This window comes from Gorilla gorilla, chromosome 4 (assembly GCF_029281585.2).
Source record: "Gorilla gorilla gorilla isolate KB3781 chromosome 4, NHGRI_mGorGor1-v2.1_pri, whole genome shotgun sequence".
In the NCBI taxonomy this organism is placed as follows: domain Eukaryota; kingdom Metazoa; phylum Chordata; class Mammalia; order Primates; family Hominidae; genus Gorilla; species Gorilla gorilla.
Window position 1 is genome coordinate 100,928,203 of NC_073228.2, and position 23,910 is coordinate 100,952,112.

General features: G+C 38.4%; 2 protein-coding genes and 1 long non-coding RNA gene across 45 annotated transcripts in view; 2 read left to right on the forward strand and 1 right to left on the reverse strand.

The window, feature by feature from the left end:
• CAST (calpastatin) overlaps positions 1 to 7,033 on the forward strand; it is a 112,763-nt gene extending 105,730 nt beyond the window's left edge. For all 33 annotated transcript variants that reach the window (XM_055387188.2, XM_019027442.4, XM_019027439.4 and 30 more), the window contains 4 exons: positions 250 to 342; positions 2,883 to 2,954; positions 3,996 to 4,054; positions 4,991 to 7,033. In XM_055387188.2, coding sequence (XP_055243163.1) covers positions 250 to 342; positions 2,883 to 2,954; positions 3,996 to 4,031 — 201 coding nt within the window. In that variant the 3' untranslated portion in view covers positions 4,032 to 4,054; positions 4,991 to 7,033. The remainder of the gene's footprint in view (positions 1 to 249; positions 343 to 2,882; positions 2,955 to 3,995; positions 4,055 to 4,990) is intronic.
• Positions 1 to 23,910, reverse strand: part of ERAP1 (endoplasmic reticulum aminopeptidase 1) — a 51,635-nt gene that overhangs the window by 6,861 nt on the left and 20,864 nt on the right. For all 11 annotated transcript variants that reach the window (XM_055387186.1, XM_031011715.2, XM_031011714.2 and 8 more), the window contains exons 9-19: positions 22,810 to 22,941; positions 22,594 to 22,665; positions 20,826 to 20,980; positions 18,774 to 18,853; positions 18,091 to 18,274; positions 16,223 to 16,379; positions 15,370 to 15,554; positions 14,019 to 14,180; positions 13,384 to 13,524; positions 12,750 to 12,831; positions 8,722 to 8,869 (exon numbers count right to left, since the gene is read on the reverse strand). In XM_055387186.1, the coding sequence (XP_055243161.1) occupies positions 8,722 to 8,869; positions 12,750 to 12,831; positions 13,384 to 13,524; positions 14,019 to 14,180; positions 15,370 to 15,554; positions 16,223 to 16,379; positions 18,091 to 18,274; positions 18,774 to 18,853; positions 20,826 to 20,980; positions 22,594 to 22,665; positions 22,810 to 22,941 (1,498 nt within the window). The remainder of the gene's footprint in view (positions 1 to 8,721; positions 8,870 to 12,749; positions 12,832 to 13,383; positions 13,525 to 14,018; positions 14,181 to 15,369; positions 15,555 to 16,222; positions 16,380 to 18,090; positions 18,275 to 18,773; positions 18,854 to 20,825; positions 20,981 to 22,593; positions 22,666 to 22,809; positions 22,942 to 23,910) is intronic.
• On the forward strand, positions 8,865 to 11,923 carry LOC134758440 (uncharacterized). The gene is made up of 2 exons (XR_010133632.1): positions 8,865 to 9,267; positions 11,647 to 11,923. It is a non-coding gene; the product is annotated as an uncharacterized lncRNA (long non-coding RNA).

Sequence of the window (23,910 nt, forward strand, 5' to 3'; positions counted from 1 at the left end):
CAAAAGCCCTTTAGGATAGAAAACTGAGGCTCAGAGAATGCTAAGCAACGTGTATTAAAGAGTAGACAGGAAAAAAGCCATCAAGATTTTCTTGTTTTTCTATCTCCTTTACATTATTATTAGTAAAGAATGTCAGTCAGTTTTTTTCTTATAGAAACATCTTTTATTTGTAAGTGATGTGGGAAAAGACCCCATATTGCATTTTGCCTTCTGCTTCTTCACTGATGGTTATTTCTACTCATATCTCAGAAACCTGCAGATGACCAAGACCCCATTGATGCTCTCTCAGGAGATCTGGACAGCTGTCCCTCCACTACAGAAACCTCACAGAACACAGCAAAGGTACTGTGCTTTTTCACATTTCACTCTTTGAAATGTGTGTGTGTGTATGTGTACATACATATAAGTTTTATTTATTGATTGATCTATCTATCTGTCTGTCTTGTAACAGGGTCTTACTCTATAGCCCAGGCTGGAGTGCAGTGGTGTGATCTCAGCTTACTGCGATCTCCGCTTCCTGGGCTCAAGCAATCCTCCTACCTTAGCTTCCTGAGTAGCTGGGACTACAGGCGTGCACCACCACACCCAGCTAATTTTTGTATTTTTTTGTAGAGATGGGGTTTCGCCATGTTGCCAGGCTGGTCTCGAGCTCTTGGGCTCAAGTGATCTGCCAACCTCTGGCTCCCAAAGTACTGGGATTACAGGCTTGAGCCACTGCGCCTGGCCCTTACAATTTTTAAACTGTAGAATGAATCAAACAATGATATAGAGAACCTGAAAATGAAGAAAAGAAAAAATGCCTATAATTCCACTGCCCCCAAAACAGTATTATTTTGTGGATTTCCTTTTTTTTCTATATGTATGTTTTACATAATTATACTTACAGTCCACTTATAAAACACTGCTTAACGTTATTTCTTAACTGCTACTTTGTAATTTCCATAGCCACCATTTTTTATCTCCACACTATATGGTTGTGCCACAATAATGCTATGTCTGTGTTCATTTAAAGTGAGAGCAGGCCCTAACTACATCAGGCACTCTCATGCTCATTTGCTCTCTGGAGCTTCCTCCCCTTTTCTGTCTGCTTAGCCCAACTGGTCTACTCTTCATTCCTCAGGGCACAGCTCAAGCATCAGCTCCTTAGGGAAAACTTTCTTGTCTTACTTCTTCTCCCTTCCCAGGCCAAAGTTAGAGGCCTCTCTTCCATGCCCTCCTTGCTCTCTGTTACCTCTCTGTGCTTGTGTATCACACCACTGAGCTATGCATTTCATACAGTAGTGATGTGTCTTTTACCTCTGTGCTCCTCATTAGTAAAATGCCTGGTACTTAGCAGGTGCTCAAAACATGATTAAAAGTGAATGAGAAACGACTGTGTAATTCAACAAGTGTGAGGCATTTTCCCTCAAGCTACACCCTCTTGTAAATCAAATAGAAGGAAACGTGAAATGAGTACCTCCTTGTTAGTTTCAGAAGAGTTAATTCTGCAGATCTCAGTTTGCTATTGTTTTGGCTGTTCTAAGGCACTGCTCTCGATCACTGAATTGTCAGCCCTTCCATACTGGGTAGCTTAATTTCTAGACCACTTCAGCATCCTATCTCTCACCCCTGGTAACTCGTAAGTAATGCCTTTTTTGGTGAATGGACTTTATTTTTGTATGTAACCTGCTCCAGCTTTCCTTGGTTGTTTCCCATTGTTCATTTCTCCCCCATAACACTGAAAACAGGGTTTTGTTTTTTTTGGGGTTTTTTTTTTTTTTGCCTTTTGGTACACAAAAGCCAGTCCTGATCGAGACAAGCTCTATTTTGTTTTTTAAATACATTTTATTGTGTATATTTGAGGTTTACAACATGGTAGTTTGGGATGCATAGAAATAATAAAATGGTTACTGTAGGGAAGCAGATTTACATATCTGTCATTCTCACACAACTACTTTTTTGTGACAAAAGCAGCTAAAATCTACTTAGTTAACAAAATCCCTAATACAATTTTATTAACCTTAGTCCTCATGTTATACATTAACTCTCTACACTTGTTCATTCTGCATATCTGCTATTTTGTATCCTTTGACCTATATCTCTGTTTCCTCCTCCTGTTCCCTACCATGGTCGCCATGTTTTATTCTCTGTGTTTTTGAGCTTTTTCTTTTATATATATTCTACATATAAGTGAAATCACTTTTCTTTCTGTGTCTGGCTTATATCATCTAGTATAAGGTCTTCCAGGTCCATCCATGTTGTGACAAATAGTAGGATATCGTTTTTTAAGGCTGAATAATATTCCATTATGTATATATACATGACATTTTCTTTATCCATTCATCAACAACTAGGTTGTTCCATATCTTGGCTATTGTGAGTAATGTTGCAGTGAATATGGGAGTGCAGATATCTTTATAAGGCAATAATTTCATCTCCTTTGGGTATATACCCAGAAGAGGGATTACTGGGTCATATAGTAGTTCTACTTTTAATTTCTTTAGGAACCTCTATACTGTTTTCCATCATAGCCCGTACCAATCTACATCCCCACTGACAGTGTACTAGGGTTCCCTTTTCTCCACACCCTTGCCAACATTTATTATCTATTGACAAGCTCTGTTTTGATTAGCAAAATAAGGTCTGGGTGAGTCATGCACCACGGGAATTAGAGCATCAATGTCACCCACATTTCCCTCCTTATTTCTATCCTTTTTCCCTCCTGCTTTAAACAATTCTCTGACACCGTTGTTCAAAAAAAATCATGAAAAAACACCCAAAGTCTTCCATTATTTAATTAAATTGGAGATCTCAGAATGGTCTGGATTAATTTAACTGCAGCCTAGTTAATTGCTAGATGGATTGGTGATAGCCATAGCCTCATTACATTTCCTTTGCTTTAGGATAAGTGCAAGAAGGCTGCTTCCAGCTCCAAAGCACCTAAGAATGGAGGTAAAGCAAAGGATTCAGCAAAGGTAAATGGAGCAGTAAATATACTACAAATTAGTTTAGCAGTTACACAGAGTGGGGTTTATCATTTCAGTCATTTAGTTTCTTACTGGAATCTATTTAGAATAAAATTTCTTAAAGTACTATCTATCCCATAGCATGGCTTGGTAAAGTAATTGAATTTGTATAGATACATATATTTTTAAGTAACTGGTGCTTTAAAATCCTAAATGAATGTTCTTGACACAACCCAATTTGCCTGTGTTTTGCCTGTCTTTCTTGCCCTAATTAAAATACCACCATAGTATGTGGTTTATATAGATTTTAGAACATGGAAGTTGGAAACTTCCTATTATTAAAATTACTCAAGCTGTGATGAGAAATGAAAATTGGATTAGACAACTTCTAGGTCCCCTCCAATTCCAAGAACATATGATTTAAATGATTATTACTATGATCCCCTGGCTATAAGGAGGAGTTAAAGGTGTAGCTTTAAAGACAATAGTCCAGTTACACCAAAGCTTTTAAAACAATATATTAAAATCTTCCTGTAGTAGATTCCCTTAAGGGATATAGGAAACAGCATAGATAATTGACAGTTATGCCATTATATCTCAGATTCAATACTTATTTGCCTATTATTTAATTTCAGTTATACGAAGTACTTAATCAGCCCTTTAACAAATAATAGAAAGCATAATAACCCTTTATGATGAGTGGATTTGCTGGACAGCCATGACCCTATGTACAGGAAAGGAAGGATCACCACAGAATGAAACATTGCCATTTAAGAACACCTATGCATATTTTATAACCTACCCTAGCCTTAAAAAAATAAAGCTGAGAGTGATACATTTAGGATCAGGATCACTTAAGGTTATTTTTAGCTTATAAGCTTGAGGAGGAAGAACTCACAATATTTTGGCCAGATGAAGAAGAGAAACTGAAAGGACCATCTTATTTTTCCCCACTGACTGCCATCTTTTGTCCCCTAATTCTGAGAAGGCCATCTCCTCATACTTAATACAGAAAAGAAAGCTCATGGATGGTTTTGCTTTCCCTTTTAGACAACAGAGGAAACTTCCAAGCCAAAAGATGATTAAAGAAATACAAGTTAAGGTATCTGGTAAGTTGGGTGTTTATTTGTAAATGAAGACAACTGTATCTTCTGCCAATTTATGTGTTATGGATGAGAGAAGTGAAGTCCACCTCTTGAGTAATTCATGCTCACTTTACAGTATTGGCATGAAATGCATACTGCAAGATCTACAGAGTAATTGGTCATTCTCTGAAAGCACTAAATGGGATGAGTTTGCTGTTGAAATGTTTAAAAACCTTAATCTTATAATTAAAAGCTTTTAAAAATATTAGGCCAGGCACTTAGAATGACCATCTGAGGCTAGTTGAATCTTTGAAATCCAAATGCTCATTACTGCAGGTTATTGTGGCAAAGCAAAATTAGCATGTTACAACTTAGCGAAATGTCCTGAAGATATTGGCATTCCCCAAAATACCAATATGTGGTGGGGTGGGGAGAAGTACCCTTTAGAGTCTGGTGGAAATTACAGGGTTTTGGGAACAAGGGCAAAGGAAAAGATTGGCCATTTTTATTTGTCATTATTTTGGAAAGTAAAGTACTGTGTTTGATTCTAATTTATGATTGCTGAAGAAACTGGACAGATTGAAGGGATTTCTGAGATCTTCAGAACTGGGCCCTTATCTTAATCTTCAGAAAGGAGAGGGCTTAATGTAAGCCTTAAAAGCATACAAGCACTTACTGACCAAAGCCTAAAAGAAATCAAAGTATAGGTTAAATCGGGTTCAGCTCTCTCACCATGATCCATGTTTATTTCCTAGGAAAAAGGAGCTATATTAGGTAGAACTGCTCTAACATTTTTCCCAAAATTAAAAAAATTCTATTAATCCACTTTCATGTTTACTTATAGGAAATTCCTTCTTGTCTGTTATACAATGCTTTTGCTAAGTGGTATATTTACTATGTCTGTAACAAGAAAATTACATATTAAATGATTCACTGCATTTTTTATTTGAAATTTTTAAGGTATCTGCATGTAAAATCTTCAGCTGGTGGATGGTGACTTTTGAAGAACAAAAGGCTTTGGCAACAGAAAACAATTGTTCTGGGTGATTTCTAGAATGGTTTTTGTTGAGTCTTTGAACATCCTAAATATTGGTTTGTTATTCTTTTCCAGAAAGAAAATGAATTTGACTGGTTCACCTGTGTATTGAGTATTGATAAACTTTGAATTTTTTAAATTGCCTTCAATTGGGAGAGAAAGCTTTATATTTGTAAGAAATATATTTGATAAAGTTTCTTAAAGCAACACCAAAAAAACAAAAGAAAAGCTAAGTGAATTTTTGCACATTCTACACACAGTGCCTGTAAATCTCATTTGTATTTTCAGTTTGCGCTTAATTTTTTTTGTTAGTGTTTAGAAAACAATGCTTTAAACATTCTTCAGTGTTCTGATTTCTTATTACCCCCTTTCCTCTTGGGCTTTTGAACTGTTATTTGATGTTGCTTTGGGATAATGTTTATAAGTCAAACATAAGATATTGTACATTGGGCACATATCTCCTCTTGGGCTGCTAATAATAAATTAATAACAGGTAACCTGGGCAAACCAGGAAGCACCAAACCGCTTTTCAGTTTGAACTCTTCTTTGCCAGGTATGAGGACTTCTGCATCTTACAGTCAGCACAGAACACACTGAGACTTGAATCAAGTCAGCAACAGAGCAAAATAAAGGTTAGATAAGTCCTTGTGTAGCAAATTTCGAGCATAAGAAATAAAATCTAATTAATTCTTAGGGTACTCATCTGACTTGAACTCTGTTGGTTTACTGTGTTAGTAAACTGTGCTTTCTATTATCTATACATAAAACCTGAGCAGCAACTGTGTCCTTAGAGCTATTGCCACATTAGTCTTTGCACTGTATAGCATCTGGCTTTATGGAACTTAAGTTTACCAAATATAAAAAGAAACTTCTGCTTTTAAAAAAATTATATATATATATTAAATTTTAAATCTGCATTTTTCCCACAGCAATGTAAGAAGTAGGCTCTGATGTCCTACCACTTTGAATGGTTTTCTAATATCTTAATGAATAGTTCCTGAACATTGCACTGATATCATCGATTAGAATTTTGATATTTAATTTCATCTTTATTTCCTGGTAGAGAATGCAGGAAAAGATGTCAGGTACATAACATAAAACAGATTGGGAATTTATTGTTTCCAAAGGGCATGGCCTTCCTTAGCATCAGTTTGAAGCTTTTGTTATGACTTAGCTGACTTGTGGCAGTGGGGCAAGCAAAAACAATAACACTGCTTATAAATGGCACCACATCTTGTTAACCTCCCCCGCCAAATACTCTCTGAAAGTCATGCACATACCTATGGGATTTTACACACCACCAGCTTAAAATGCTATGTCTCTGTCCATCAGAAATAGTCATTATTCTATTTTTAAGGCAGCAACAAGAAAAGAAAAAACACTTTTCCTGAGGGATTTCTAACCATGTATCTAATCCTCCCATTTGGGCAGTATAGGTGTTTGCTTTTTTGTTTTCTTTTTTTAAGAAAAACCTTGAAACCTTTGACACTGACAGATGTGTTTGCAAGGATACGGCTGCAGTATTACTAATTTCCATGTGTATCTAGAAGTATTTTTAAATGGCATACCAAAATCCAGAAGTTTAAAGATGCCTATAAAAGTAAACAACATTTATTTAAAAAGAACTCTGAATATGCCTTCTTTTTTAATTAGAAATATCTTCGAGACTTGGGTGTTTGTTAATAACTAATAACTGGAGTAAGCTACAGGATCTAAAGCAGCCCTTTTTACAGTCTAGTTAGCAGAAAATAATTGCAAATAAATATCCACTTAGAGGCAAAGAACAATTTTTATTATCAAAAAGGTTTCTGCACATTGTTGTGGCAATATTGTATCTGTTTAGAAAATGGGCTTTTCCAAAAGCAAAAAGATAGGTTCCTCAGGTGACCAAAACTGAAAATCAATATTTCCATGTTTCATTAATCAAGGCATAAAATACAATTAAAGCAAAATATTTTACATTAAAATCTTGGTTGTGTATTTTTTTAAAAGGGAAATAGTTTAGTTTGGGGTGGAAATTACCAGTGATTTATATTTTTATTAAACCATTCACCACAACAAATAAGTATAAAAATTCCAATTCCACTTTTATACCTATTTGTTGTGGTGAATGGTTTAATAATTTAATAAATGGCAGATTTATGTCCAGAAGTCACTCTATTGTGTCGTGTATTAGAGGAACACATTTTGACATTTTTCATATCAATCATATTCCCTTATCTTGAAGTTTTTGCCTTATATTCAAAAAGTTCAGTTTGAATTCTCCTTTGCCAGGTGTGAGGATTTCCGCACCTTAGCGTCAGCACAAAACACGCTGCAACTTGAATCAAGTCAGCAACAGAGCACACTATGGGTTAGATAAGTAAGTCCCTGTGTAGCAAGTAAATTTTCAGAATAAGAAATAAAATCTAATTCTTAGGGTATTATCTGACTTGAACTCCGTTGGTTTACCATGTTAGTAAACTGTGCTTTCTATTATTATCTATACATAAAACCTGAGCAGCAACTGTGTGTGAAGTCTTCACAAAAGAAAGACTTCAAAGCCAAAGAATGTCCTATTTGCTAATATGAGCAAATATTTTGTTTCACAATGTACTATCATTTATTGGTGACTGAGATAATTTACTGTCAGTAAATGCCAGTAACTAGTTAGAAATTGTAAAGTAGGCCAAATAAGAAGCAGAGAGAGAAAAAAAATCACCTCCCTGAGAAAAGGGTTTTCCTACAGACTTGAATGCACTCTGCTTTTTCAGAAGAGATACTGTACCAGTCAGGGAAATAGATGACACTCAGAATTATCTGAGGAGGGTTCTATAAAAAGATTTTTTGCAAAAGTGCGAGCACATTATGTGGAAACCACAAGTCCGCCAGGACTAATAAAAGCCAGACTCCCACTGAGGCCACTAATCCTGAAGGGATGAGGAGGGAGCAGTTACCAAAATCCAGAGGTGGAGAAGGCTGTGTGGAAAAGAGGGTCCCCTCTCAGAGCTAAGACCCTCAGGGGAGGCCAGCCTGAGGCATCCCTCAAGGGAATCAGGGAAGAACACCTCCACCTACTACCTCCTCCGACCCCAGCTCCAGCTCTCTGGCTCCCCACTGACCAACATCCAAAGGGCAAGAAAGCTTGATGACTTGGCCTTTACAAGTCAGCCCCTGGGCATGGAGCAAGGACAAGGGATGGGCAGCGGGTCTGGAGGGGTGAGCCGGGAGAGCTTTAACCCAGTCATCGTCCGGCTTAGTCTCAGATCCAGGTGTTCATTGTTCAGTAGTCGACTATTCAGAGTCTTTCGAGGAGACTGATGAAACAGTTTATGAATGATAAACGTGGGGTACAGGGTTTTGGACACTGGGGGGCTTAAGCATAAACTATAAAATGAGAAGAATAAGGTACTTTATTCTTCTGTGGCAGGGAACCCAACACTTGGGTTTATGTTGCAGGGCAACACCTGTGATGAACAAAACACATGGTAGCGATAGCCCATTCATGAAAAACTAACAGCTATTCTTTTCACAGGGATAGTCAAAAAATGAGTTGAGGGGAAAAAAGTATCTTCAGTTGGAGCCAAAACAGCCATCTCTAGTTTGAAAATACACTCAACAAAATGTTGGTGATTAGAGATAACAGGAACCTGGCAAGGGAGGAATTTTTACATACGTTCAAGCTTTTCACTTTGCAGCCACACTCTGATTTTATCAAAATTCTTATCCATCCAACCGATGTTTTCTTCAATGGTTTCAATTGTCTGTTGGACACAACGGAGCTGAGAACCATTTTCTTTCAAAGAGCTGAAGAATCCTTTTACCTTGTGAGGAAAAAGTGGGTTTTAAAAAATTGATTTTATTACATTGATCAGATGTAACTTTAGTTAAAACTGAAGCCAAAATTCCAGCATTTGTCAAAATTCTATATAGAAGGCAGTCCCAGCTGTCTGAATAGGATTATGTACACATAAGCTGTATGAAATGAGCTCATGCCTCATGATGTCAAGTTCTGTTTTTTGTCTGCGGTTCTTTTGTTTATTCTCAGTTGCCAGACTTTAAAAGACTTCACTGTTTACCATTTTATAATTAAGGTTTAATTGTGTCTATTTAATGTGTTATTCTGTTGCCACAGATGCAAACTTCGTTTTTTAAAAACATGATATCTAAAAAGCAGAATGTGCGGAGTCTTTTCTTTGCCAAGCAAAACAGTTTCCACCACGTAAGTGTTGTCTTTCTCCATGGGCCTGGCCTTGTATGTTATTATAGAAACACTGTGGGGAATGGGATTCTTAGCAAGTTATGGCGGTAAGACCCAAACCTTGCCAATTTTTTTATCCTAATCTACAATTCATGTATTGTTGTCTCAAGATAAAATCCACATAAAGTTCCCCATGATTTTAAAGAGATAAGAAACTCTTGGCTATCTCCTGAAAAATATGTTTGTTCTTGTTTCATTTCTGGGTATCTTAATTAACCCCTTGAGCTCACATGACAGATAGGCTGGCTTTGCCACAGGATTGACCATTGTGCGATTCTGTTTCACCTTAAAGGGTTATTATCCTTTTCCCATAAATTTTCACAGCATTAATCCATCAATTTTTGATTTGGTATTCAGGAAGCGAATGTAGACCAAGATGTATTATTTATTCAGCATAGATTCCAGACAGCCAGTTCCTTAGAAATCCATGTCATAATACCATATTATTAGTTTGGGAATAAAGAGGGGAGTAGGAATGGGTTTTAGAAAGATCAGAATTCAATTTTAAATGATGCAGAGTTGTTTTAAAATTATATGTCAATACAGTACAACTTTTCAATGAGCAGAAGGCATAGCCTCCTGCTGTAGCAACCTGGAAAACACTTCACTGTCTACTTTAAGTTGTAGCTCAACCTACTGTTTCATATGCTCTCAGAATGCAAGATTAATTCACAGTCAATTAAAAATCACTTTGAGCACTATTCAACAAAGCACATCAATAATTTTACTAATTGCTCAAATCATTAATCCTAAAGGAGCTCATCATGATAGCTCCACTAAAAACAGACCTTCTACAACAGCGAAGCCAGCTGTTAACCATTACTCTTACCCGTGTCCTGACCCAAAATCATCTCTTCTGTCTTCACCTGCCTTGGAAATGCAACATCTCCACTGAATATTTGATTCAGACTTGGCTCTTTAAGAACAATTTCTGTGCAATAAGTAGCACAATACAGGGATAGGAAAACAGGTTTATCCTACTAATTTGATTTGAGCAAATGATTTAACTTCTACGGAAGCCAGTCTCCTCATTTGTAAAATGAAGAGCAGTGGTGAAGGATGTAGTTATATAATGCAGGTAAAGTGCAAAGCCCCAAACCCAGCATGTATCAGGGACTTAACCTCATCCATTTGTTCACCAATATTTACTCTGATATTTATTCATCCCTCTGCTGTAATTACTGTGCTAGACACTGAGGATGCAGCAATGAATCAGGCAAGCATCCTCCCCTCATGGAGCTTACAGTCTTTTGGGGTATACAAGCAGTAAATATGATTACTGTAAATAAACTGCTATGAAGAAAATATGCCAGGGGTATGCTAGTAACTGAGGAGATGTGGCCTGCATTGAACAGCATGGTTTTGGGGAAGGTGATTTGAGCCGAGACCTCTCAAAGATAAAATGCCCCTTTCTAGTGAAAAGTTGGAGAATGGACAAGCCAGGCAGAGAGAATAAAAAGTGCAGAGGAGAAGACAGGAGAAAAGACAGGAGAAACATGTGGTAGCCCAGGAGCAGAAGGAGGCTGAGTGGCTGCAGTGTTATGAGAGAGTAAACCAGGAGAGCCTGTGGGAATTGGCACCAGAGAGGTCCTCAGAAGCCAGGTCTTCAAGGTCATGGACACATGGGAAGGAGGGATTTGGAATTTACTGCAAGAACAATAGGCAGGGTTTCAAGAAGCCAGGGTGAGTTATGGGCTGACTTGCAGTCTTAAATGTGGAAAATGTTTTGCTATTGGCAAAGTGGCAAGGGGGAGGCCAGTTAGGACACTATTGCAATAGGCAAGGCAAGAGATGAGAAAGGATTGAATGGGGGTAAGAGCAGAGAGAAGTGCGCAAGATCCAGTGCATGTGCTGAGGGAGGACCAGCAGGACTTTCGTAGTTAGATGTCTGGGGAAGAAAGGATTCAGGATGACTCCCGTATTTTATATGTCCGTCGTTTGCTCTCCATTATGATAACATCTCGGGCTCTTTACTTTTCATGCCCTGCTTCAGGGTCTTCACACCTGATGTTTCCTCTGCACACAATACTCCTCTAGATGTTGGCATTTCCTTCGATATCTTCTCAAATGTCTCCTAATCATCCTATAAAACAGCACTAACCCTCTATCCCAATCACTCTCCTCGCCTTATTCATCTTCAGAGCATGTAACTACTTGACATTGGTTGATTTGTCTGTAATTGTCTGATTCCCACAGCAGAAATTTCAGCTCCGTGACAGCAAAGGTTTTGTCTGTCTGTTCACTGTTATAGCCCCATAACCTAAAACCATGTGTGGCATATATGTCTTGAATGAATTAATGAGAATACAAGTGAATGAATGAAATGCTTTGTTGCTATAGATCTTGTCTATAGATGACTACCTTTCTGGTCAAGCCTTTGGACAGCTCTTCAGTCATCACACAGAGTATCTCTGCTCTAGACCTCGCTGGAGTTCAAGCTTGAATTATTATATGCAAGTTAATTTTACAAGCCTGGATGAGGCTATTGAAAACTGGAAAAAAGCTATGAGACTGTAACAACCCTTCATTCTTTTCCATTTCCAAAGCTCTCTCCCCATCTCAAGCTAGAAAATAGTGTAACCAGACTACACAATGGAACCACTCCTAAAAAAATTAATATTAGCCTCTCAGCTTTTATCTAAATGTACCACAGTTTAAGAGCCTTGTAAAATTTGTTCCACGACTTTACTATAGGAAACCTTATTATAGAAGGGACACCACAGAACTCAATGGCCCACACATCAAAGTCCTCGAGTTTAGGACTGAAGAAAAGTCTGCTTTTGTAGAAAATGTGTATGCTTCATGTTCCCTTTTACCAGACAATGAGAATAACTCATACTGATTCCTCATTTTTCCTTGACTTCCAGGAATGTCTGTGATAAATTCAGGGGACAATTGCGAGAATTATCCTCAGCCATAAGTCCCTCACATGGTTATCACCTGTCCATTATGTATCTTTTTGTCATTCATTTTAACATTTCTTTTATACATGGATCTTAAAGCTGCCTGAAATTCTTTCTGAAGGTAGATGGTTATATAATAAGTGACAGGGAACCATGAACTTGGATGGTTTATAAAGAACCTAGATTCCAGACCTGCCTCTTTAGCAATAGCTGGATGACCACTTCAGTCATTTATACCTCAGTGCCCACTTTTAACATCCTTAAACAAGGACTAATTGTCTCAAGTAATTTTCTTCAAGTCCTAAGGTTTTTACTGGCAGAGCTAAGACCTCTTAACGTGTCTGAGAAGAGGCACAGTTTTCACTAGTTTAATTGCAACTGATTTATGCTGCTGTCAACAACATAGCATCCAAAAATAACTTCTAAATGACAAAATCCATTTCTAACTCACCACACCCTCAAAGTATTTTGTCTACCCCATATTAATTAGCTAATTTTCATTTATGTTTAAAAATATATATATATAGATATATTTTTTACCTCTTCAAGCCATGTGCTTGTGGAGAATTGATTTGTTGTACCCATTACCATGTGGGCTATGGAAGATGAGCCAAGTTCAAACCTAGAGAGGGAAATATTCAAAAGCGGGTTGTGAAATACTTATTCATTTAACATATATTTTAAGGGCCTCCTATATATAATAGCTTTCAGCTAAAAACTGATCGGTGTGAAAAATACAAAATATGATGTCTATCCAATGGGTTAAGATCTAGCTGTAAAGAATAATACACACCAACAGCTTAATAAAAGGTTAAGTATCCAACAGAAAATGACAGAGGCAGGAAATGCTATAAGAGTTAGACAAAGACAGATGTGAACAAGCAAATGTGTTCATGGAAGGCCTGGGCTGAACTGTGAGGAGGAAGGCTTCAGATATGTCCATGGGCTCAGGAAGGGGTTATGCCAGATGGAATGGAAAACATCCCTGTCCAGATTCACTAGTTAGCACTGAAGTCCAGTTTTATGTTTTCTACAAATATTTTAGGTATTTCTACTGCCTATCTTCAATCAAAAAGTACCTTTAGACTGTTACTGTTCTTTTACAAACAGCAAGGCTAAAACACAGTAAGGTTATGAACTTATCCAGTCACAGCACAATTTTGGCACCACTTACTTTTGTACAAGTTTGTTCCAGTTTTTCCTCAGAAATTGCCAGGCCAATGGGTATCCTACTGGGTTCCTGCCAATGAGTGTAAGAATTTGTGGAAACTCCTGAGTTTTTATTTTATCTCCCTTAAAGCTTTCATCTAGTAGCCTAGAAGGATTAAGAAAAGAAATGTTAGCAATGAATAGGTGATGAAACAGTTATGAATCACTGCAATAAAATTACTTGTAAAAGGAAAAAAAATCTGCCAGTAACAAAGGTTAAAAAGATAAATGGGTAACCACAATCCTGATAAACCCACTATAGCTACATAATAAAAACTAACATTTATATAGTGTTCATAACACCCATTCTCATATACCCTCTCATTTGCTCAAAAGAATAGTTAAGGAAGAGTAGCTCTAGTAAATATTTTTAATATGTTGTCATTTTAAAGATGCACAAATGTATACACCTTTAAATATTTTTCCTAACACCTGGTTCTCCCTAATTATTTGCCTTTCTCATTAGATGTGTGCTGACTTGCAGTATGTTCCCAGCAGGATAGACAATTCCTGGCCAAGAAAACAAAAATAGATGCCAGAATGATCTAATCTAATCTAATTTCCCTTGGCCACATGAACATGAATGAATGACGGACTCACCATTGAAGCTTTTCCTTATTTTGGGTTCTGCAGAGGGCAAATTCAATTTGGCTTTTCTCAGTACTGGACAAAGAAAACTGATATTTACTATAAAGAAAATCCCAGCCTTCTGTGCTCTGGGCCCCCACATCAAACACTGCCAAGGTCACGTCCACAGGCAGGCTATAGAAAGGAACACACTCGGTGAGAATCTGAGATGCAGTAAGTATGTTTAGAGGCATAATGGTGACTAACTATGAACTGCTGAACTTTCCCCATGATCAGAGAAGCATGCCTGGAAATATAAACAAAAACTACTGATTTCCTTCAGTTACACTTTTTTTTTTTTTTTAGGACAGAGTCTTGCTCTGTCACCCAGGCTGGAGTGCTGTGGCTCGATATCAGTTCCTGCAAGCTCCCAGGTTCACGCCATTCTCCTACCTCAGCCTCCCGAGTAGCTGGGACTACAGGCGCCCGCCACCATGCCCGGCTCATTTTTTGTATTTTAGTAGAGACGGGGTTTCACCGTCTTAGCCAGGATGGTCTTGATCCCCTGACCTCGTGATCCACCCACCTCAGCCTCCCAAAGTGCTGGGAATACAGGCATGAGCCACCGCGCCTGGCCTAGTTACACTTTATAAAAAAAAGGCAAGAGAGAAATATCTAAAATTAGGTTTTAAGTAGCCTTCTCAAAAATGTAATGTGAAATGCCATTTTTATAAATACCTACATATTTAAATACTTTAATGATGCTGGGTGAGTCCATAGGGGATCACCTTTCAAGCCAAAAGAAATTCAAACTATATTCAAAATTTACACCATGATCACAAGTCAGGACTGCAGTAGGACCACTGTTTGGATTTCTTTAAGCTGAAGCATGTAGGTTGTTGGCATAAATGTTTCCTGGGTGGGGTTTAAGCTCCAAATATAAAAAGGACTGAAGTGTAGCAAGAATAGGGATTTCCAGATACGGTAAAATCCTACCTTGCTTAGACAGTGTCAGCAATTACTATGCATCCCTGTCAGAGAATTTGGAAGCCCAAAGAAACTACTATAAAATACAATGCATGTGTTTCTCTATGGCATGGCTGTCACCGTTTAATACGATTTTGCATTGCCTATACAAAATGAGAATTATTCCCATACCATCCTAACTCCCCAGATATTTGACTTTTATGCATAGAAGTTCCCTCCTAGCATTTCTTAAAGTTACGAGATACATAGATAAATCTTAAAAAGCAATTTATTTTCCAGAAAAGGGCAGCAGGGGAGACACTTAAACTTTTTGTTTTCCCTAATGTTTAGTACCAATGATGGAAAACAGAAAAAATACCCTTCACATCAACAAATTGGTTATTTAGTATGGACTGACCTCAAGTTTCCATTGGATTCCTTCCACTTTCTGAAATAGCCTTCTGCCCTCTGTACGCAGGGCTGATAGTTGTGCACACAGGCGAGGAGTAGTAGTTGACTCCGCAGCATTCGCTCTGAGACTGAGCCCTCGTCTGTCCACGTCTGCTTATCAATGAGGTCCCTTAGCAGCCTGATGAGGAAGGCCTGAGGGCGTTGTACAGGGAAACAGGGACCAGTATTGTCACAGGTCATTTCATGTTAATATAATCCATTATGGTCTCAGATGATGGGGGCTAATTTTTAAAGCATAATCTAACTTTTACTGTATAAATCATGCAGCACTGTTTAATTATAAAAGGGCCAAAAACAATAAATAATGATGAATGACTTTCATATTTTCATAACAAACTTTTATAAGATATCCTATCTACTTAAAGTCAGGATGAATTGCCACTTTTAAAACAAACTCAAAGAGAGTTTACATGACTAAATTTTGAGAGCAAATTATGCAACAAGACTTCAGGACATTTTGCCAAGCATAACAATTTTGTGCCTCTTCCTCAAGTACCATGAAGAGTCCCAGAAAATCTGAACGTCAGCCATCATAATAGGAAAGGAAAATGAAATAAAAGGTTTGTGAAAGGAAGGAAATAACAAATCCATGCAAATTAAATAGAGTCTAAGAATGCCATTCCTATTTTTAGTGCCAAATAAAACCAAAATCTTTGCTAGTCCATCTAAATACTGAACTAATATTTATTTGCTTTTCCTTAATATGTATATAAAGATACACACACACACACATACACACACAATGATTAACACTTTTTAACACAAATAATAATTACATAACTTTTATTTCAGGCTTTTACCTTGAATTGAGTTTCCACTTCATTCATATCTCTTTTCTCCATTAACTTATACATAGGAATCAGCTCATTCAAACCTTGAAACACGGGCATAATTTCAGTTTCATGTTTCAAGTACAGGGATAAATCCAAGGCCTTTTCAATGGACAGCTTCCCAATGCTGACCAAGAGACACTGTGGTTAGTGGTTTAAAAGTAAATCCGGGAAGTCAACTTTTTGCTTCAAAATATATTTTAATCTTCTAGCAAAACAAGCAATCAGATATAAATGTCCCTTATAAATAGATAACTGCGGCCGGGCGCGGTGGCTCATGCCTGTAATCCCAGCACTTTAGGAGGCCAAGGCAGGTGGATCACCTGAGGTCGGGAGTTCAAGACCAGCCTGGCCAACATGGTGAAACCCCGTCTCTACTAAAAATACATAAAATAGCCAGGCATGGTGGCAGGTACTTGGTATGTGGGAGGCTGAGGCTGGAGAATCACTTGAACCCGGGAGGCAGAGGTGGTAAGCTGAGATGGCACCACTGCACTCCAGCCTGGGCGACAGAGTGAGACTCCATCTCCAAAAAATAAATAAACAAACAGATAACTACTATGTAAGTCTCTTTTCTATCACATATAACACAACATCTGGCATGTTTACACTAGGGAGGAAGTTTCTCAAACAGTAACATCTAGGGCTAACGTGTGGATAAGCCGGAAAGGAAGCACATCAGCATCTATCCCTGTGAAACACTGGACTGTGTGCTGAACTTCTAGAGTAAGCAAGGGATTTCCATCAAAGACCCTTTAGGAAGCCTGGTCAAACAGACTATCATCTTGTCAAAACTATGAGTTCCTGGAGGAAACACATTTTCTTCTCCATTTCAAAGACACTGCATATCCTTAGAAACCCTTCATTACAGTGGGTTAGTGTTAAAAACCTCAGTGGTAGGGTGTATATTATATAAGTTAAAAAATAAATAAAGAAGAAGCCCTCTAAGGCTCAAGCAGAAATATTCTACAGAGGGGAATTTTTTAGGCAGAAAGAAACAGCTAGGTAAGCAACCCTTAACTTTCTCCCCCATTGCTTTTTCTCACTTCAGAAGGCCCAGTATGGTGGTGAGAAGAACCAGAAGGCACTCAAAATTTAGGCCAGAAGGATATGGGTATGAGGAGAAAGAGATAATCCTTCCCACCTGCATGCTTCCTCTTAGGACTTTAGGTCTGCCTACATATGTTGAAGAAGTTTGAGTTTTAGGCTTTGGGAGCATTTCCTTAAAAACCATTGTCATGGGGGACGGAAAAAAAAAAGGGTAGTGTTAATTCTGTCCTCACACACTCAGAGATCATTTGGTTGGGCTACATTTTATGAGCTATATTCCATAAAGATGCTGCAAAGTTCAGGTATCTGGTTTAGGAAAGAAAAAAAAAATCCCTTCTTTAACCCAAGAAATGTAATGCAAACAACTTGGGCCTGTGTCACTTAGTCTTCTAAGAAGACTTCAAGGCTGTTATAAAGACCCAGTGGTGGGAGAAACCTGATCCGGTATAGCGGGGCCAGAAGAAGCTGCGGGACCATGCCGCAGGGACAAGGCAAGGAGTTTCGCCAGGATGTTGATCTCCTGGTTATCTGCACTTCCGCCTCAGTATGATCTGAATTATTAATGAGAAAGATTAAGATACAGATTCCTTCCTTCAAGTGCCTTAGTAGTCACAGACAGGAGGTTAATTATAAGGCTAAAAGCAATCTTGGGTTGTTAGAAGAACTTAGAGGAAAACACCTTTCAACTTCTTGTTATCAATCAATCATTTTTGTCTTTAGAAATCAAGAATTTGAACAATAACAGCTGCTTTCAGAAATAAACCATGACTTTGTGCAGCGTGTATTACCTGACGAGCTGAAATGCATTGTTGATGAGACTCGCCCGATCATTACTGCTGACTGCTGTGTGTGTTCCTTTTAAAAGGCCAGTCAAAGAGTCCCATCCATCATCCTCGTAATGCACAATGTAATAGCCATTCATGCCCACATTAAATTTGATCCATTCCACCTCTTCTGGGAGGATGAGCACATCTAGAGTAAATAAAATAAATCAAAGCTCCATTTGCTCCCTTGCCTGAAGAAAGCTTTTCTCATCCAAGATTGGGCAAGGAAATTAGAGAAGAGTTTAATACTGAAAAATTTGAAAACATCACTTATTTCTCTCAGAAACCAGAAAACAGCAACTCAATAGACAAAAGCTAACACTAGCTTTAGACATCAATTTTGTGAGATTTACAGATCTATGAAAAGAATGGCAACTACATCTCTGGCCATACATATGATATAACCCAGTAATGTTAACAAAGTAATAGTGAATGTTCACTGGTAATCCCTCCTTTTTAGCATTATATAATTCAGCTACAATCTCTATCTGGCAAGATATTGGCCATTCTTCTTTGAAACCAGAAAGCATTTTCAATCTGATCCCTTTTGCTTTAACCAAGATAAATAGCAAAAGAAACAGCACTTTAATCCTACACATTTTCACATTCCTCCTTGAATCAAACTAGTAGTTTCCAAAATAAATTACCTGTTTTTGTTTTTAGCAAAAATCGATGGACCATGTCTGATTTGCTGGTGATGAATGTCAATGGAACATGCCACAGGTACCTAAAAGAAAGGAGAGGTGGATTGTTCATTTGTTGATTCAATTCAACAAGCAGTTATTAAATCACCTATCATGTGCCAGGCACTGGTTAGTTTAGAACAAGATAGTACCAAAACTGCTACAGCCAAGCTCTCAAAACATCCCCAGTCTGTTTTCCAGCTTTGTAGGGAGTGTCAGCTCAGGCACTATTTCCTTTTCTTGGACTCCTTGAGTAGAGCTAAGAATTTGGACTCACGCGAACCCTGAAAGCCTTTTTACAGTGATTGGCTGATTGCATCTCAGAGGCCTAACTTCAGGACTCATGTGCCTCCTGAATAGTATATTAGGAAGGACACAACATCACCTCCTTGGGATTCCTGTCAATGATACGTAAGCTGAACCTGATCATGGAGAAACAGCAGAAAATCCAAACTGAAAGGCATTCTATAAAATAACTGGCCAGTACTCTTCAAAAAATGTCAATATCAAGAAGCCCAAAAAAGACTGAAGAGTTGTTTCAGAAAAAAATGGAGACCAAAATGATGCAACAACTAAATAAAATAAGTGATCCTGTATTAAATCCTAAGTCAGAATTTATTTTCTATTTTGCTATAAGGATATTTTTAGGACAATTGGAAAAAGTTGAATGGGATTTATAGATAATAGTATTATATAAAGTTTATTTCCCAATTTTGATAATTGTACTGTGACTATGGTTATATAACTGAATGTTCTTGTTTTTTGTTTGTTTGTTTGTTTGTTTTGAGATGGAGTTTCGCTCTTGTTGTCCAGGCTGGAGTGCAGTGGTGCGATCTCGGCTCACTGCAACCTCCGCCTCCTGGGTACAAGTGATTCTCCTGCCTCACCCTCCTGAGTAGCTGGGACTACAGGCGCCCGCCACCACGCCCGGCTAATTTTTGTATTTTTAGTAGAGATGGCGTTTCATCATGTTGGCCAGGCTGGTCTCGAACTCCTAACCTCAGGTGATCCTCCTGCCTCGGCTTCCCAAAGTCCTGGTATTAAAGGCATGAGCCACTGTGACCGGCCATAAATGTTGTTTTGTAGAAAATACTATGCTGAAACATTTAGGTGTGAAGGGGAATCATGTCACCAACTTACTGTCAAACAGTTCAGAAAAACATATGCCAAGTATATACATACAGACATATGTATATAGGTATGTATGTAGATAGATGGATATCAATTAATCAAGATTTAAAACCTCCTTAATCCTTTTGGGAAGATGGGGGAGGGAGGTGTATATATATATATACACATATATATGTGTGTGTGTATATATACACATATATATGTATATATACACACACACATATATATCCACACAAACATATACATATAGAGAGAGAGAGAGAGCAAGAGAGAGAGAGGGAGGTGAAGAAAGTAAAGGAGTAAAGAGTTAACATGTATCTAGGTAAAGGATATATAGGAATTTGTTGTGTTATTCTTGTAACTTCTCTATAAGTCTGAAATTGTTTCAAGATAAAAGAATTTTTTAACGGTATCCATCCAGGGTCAATCAAGTTGCAGCATCTTGTTTCTAATAATATTCTTCTATAGCATTAAGCTGACAAACAGGTTCCAAATCTAACTCAGAAGAAGACAACTGAGTCTCTCATCATTCTCGGAAATCACCTAAATTCTTTTGTCCTCAGCTCTAACCAAATGCTAGGCACTATTGTAATCTAGTAGCAGTTGCAGCCAGTAACCAGAAATTACCATCATATCAAATTACAAAATATGAGAATGTTAAAGTAATTACATCGTCAACTTTACTGAGAATAACCAAGGTTTAAAGCCTCCTTAATCCTTTTGGGAAGATGGGGGCAGGGAGTATAAGTCAACTTCATAGGATACACAGATGCAGCTGAAATATTTTAGCAATAGCGGTAAGGGCATTATTTCAAAAGCAAGGTTCCATCCTACAAGGCAGATGTTACCTAGACAACAAAACGAATTTTACTCTAGGAGCATTACCCAGTGTCCGGGGCGCCGTCAGAGCCCTTCATGTAGTGCTCTTGCTTCATGTGTACATTCCTCCCCCTCACTGTGATGGTTATTAGGGGAAAACCCTTCTGCAGTGTCCAAGTGTTCATCATGGTTTTCACATCCAGCCCTTCCTGATGCCAATGCTGGTGTGTACACAAAAAGGCAGACACATCACCCATTTAACCCAACTCTAAGAAAAGACAGAACACCAGCTTATGCTCAAACAGCCGCTACCAGTTGCCAACCTCCCCTCTTGGGAGCACTTTCTGATCCCTTTCTCAGTGTGATGTCCCCAGCCATCACACCTCCATTAGAGCACCAGCTGTTTGCTTGTCATTTTCCTCCACTACACATACGTGTCTGGAGGACTGGTAGCATACCTAGTTCTGCCAGGCACACTTTGGGGCTGGCAATAACACTGGGCACAAAGCAGGCATGTGAATGAATGAAGGAAGAGAAGGGAGAGAAAGTGCCAGGTTTTCAATACCTACCTAACTATGCTGGTTTCGGACAAGCAAGGTGGAAACAATGTTCAGTCAAGAGCCTGTGTTTCTAAAGTGAGAACACAGAGATGACCCACACTCAACAAATAGTGGGAACTCAAAAGGAGCTGTTTTTTGATACTAAAAAAGCTTTTAAGAAATGATTTAAGAAGTAGTAAAGGCTGGCCGCGGTGGCTCATGCCTGTAATCCTAGCACTTTCGGAGTCTGAGGTGGGTGGATCACCTGAGGTCAGGAGTTCAAGACCAGCCTGGCGAACATGGTGAAACCTCATCTCTACTAAGAATACAAAAATTAACCGGGTGTAGTGGCGTGTGCCTGTAATCCCAGCTACCTGGGAGGCTGAGGCAAGAGAATCGCTGGAACCGGGGAGGCAGAGGCTACAGTGAGCCGAGATCACGCCACTGCACTCTAGCCTGGGCAACAGAGTGAGACTCTGTCTCAAAAAAAAAAAAAAAAAAAAGAATTAGTAAAAAGATAAAATGTGCCACAGGACAAATCTAGAAACTACTGAATAAAGCAATCTCTAGGAACAAAAAAGCCAAGAAAGTAAACATATAAAAAGAAAAACATAAAATTCTGTTGAATCTCCAGACTCACCCTCAGCTTCCTCTGAAAACATCCCACAAGTCCAGATGAACAGAGACTCAGGCTGTTTTGTGACTTGATGTTATGAATACTTTATAGCTTAGCAGTTAAAAACATGAGTTAGATCTAAATTCAAATCTCTGCTCTGCAATTTACCAATCAGATGTCTTTGTATTTCATGTTCTCAACTTTAAAAATAGGGATAGTAATAGTACCCGGCTCACAGGTTTATTATGAAGAGTAAAGGAGATAATACACATAAGTGCTTAACATGTGCCTGACACATGACAAGTATTCAAGAATGCTCAGTGCCATTGTCTTTGTACAAATGCAGAGCTCTGTAAATGACTGACATATCCTTTTGACTGCTACAATGCAGCTGTAATCTGCTATAGAAACATGTCATAAATCCACTGCTTTAAAAGGGAAGCTAAAGAAATTAGTATCAGTGAGAAGCATTACCAAGGAAAGCTCTGCAACCCTCCAGTATAGATACACTTTAAGAAAAATTGAAAAAGATTGAGTATGGTATAGTTTAAATGCAGTCTTATCTGGAATGAGGGTGATATAATCAAGGACCTCAGAAAGTTTGGCACAGAGCTACCTTTCAAAGAATATGCAGTAAAAGAATGTGCTTGGGGGAACATGTACAGATATAGAAACTTACTGAGGATGAAGATGAATGTTGACTTCTAGAGCAAAAGCCATCCATCCCTTTTACACCATCTGTAGGGCAAATCTAAAAACCAAAAATAAACACATCACTCTTATTTCTATAGAAAACAATGATTCTCCTCAGAGGGATTAACATAATGCAGGGAAAACAAAACAAGATGATAAGCCTGTCAATCCCAAATGCGGAGATATTCAAAAACATACTCACACTTGCCATACTATCCCACAGGTCCTCGTTTTTTGTATTTTTATAGCTATGCTTCTGGAGATACTGTACAATACCACTTTTAAATGCATCAGCACTAAGATACTCCCTTAGCATATTCAGAATACAAGCTCCCTGAAAAGATAATAGAAATAATTGTTATCTATACTTTCATTGCAGTCTCATCTGAAATCACATATTCTTTTGCAATAAAACACATTTCTTTGAAAACGCAACTGCAGGAACATTGTTAATGTCTGGCAATTTGTGAAACAGAGTAAGCAGGTTAAACCTGGACCTGTTTAGGCAGGAGATTTGTCTAATGTGATTGCTTATACTCTGAGCCCACTGAGGCCCTTATTTTCTATCAGTAGCCAGACCTCCCGATGGGGCAAATTAGCATCATCTGCCAACTCCCTTTGTTCACATGTGAGTGGGGATAATGGTGCAGATTAAACATTGGACCTTGAGCTACTACCTGGCTCTCCCACTGCCATTCCAGGGCAGGACTAAGGAGAGGCCAGTACAACAAGGGGTGGAGCACTAGAGATGGAGGCAGAGGTAGATGCCAGGGAAGGAAAAGTGGATATGTCCAAGGAGCCCAGGCAGCCTTGAGCATGGAGGGCTGATGGAGCTGGAGTCACAATGAGAAAGGGAACAAGACTTTGCTGAAGTTGCTTATCAGCTTAAGGAGATTTTGGGCTGAGACAGTGGGGTTTTCTAGATATACAATCATGTCGTCTGCAAACAGGGACAATTTGACTTCCTCTTTTCCTAATTGAATACCCTTTATTTCCTTCTCCTGCCTAATTGCCCTGGCCAGAACTTCCAACACTATGTTGAATAGGAGTGGTGAGAGAGGGTGTCCTTGTCTTGTGCCAGTTTTCAAAGGGAATGCTTCCAGTTTTTGCCCATTCAGTATGATATTGGCTGTGGGTTTGTCATAGATAGCTCTTATTATTTTGAAATACGTCCCATCAATACCTAATTTATTGAGAGTTTTTAGCATGAAGGGTTGTTCACAACCTACTCATCTGACAAAGGGCTAATATCCAGAATCTACAATGAACTCAAACAAATTTACAAGAAAAAAACAAACAACCC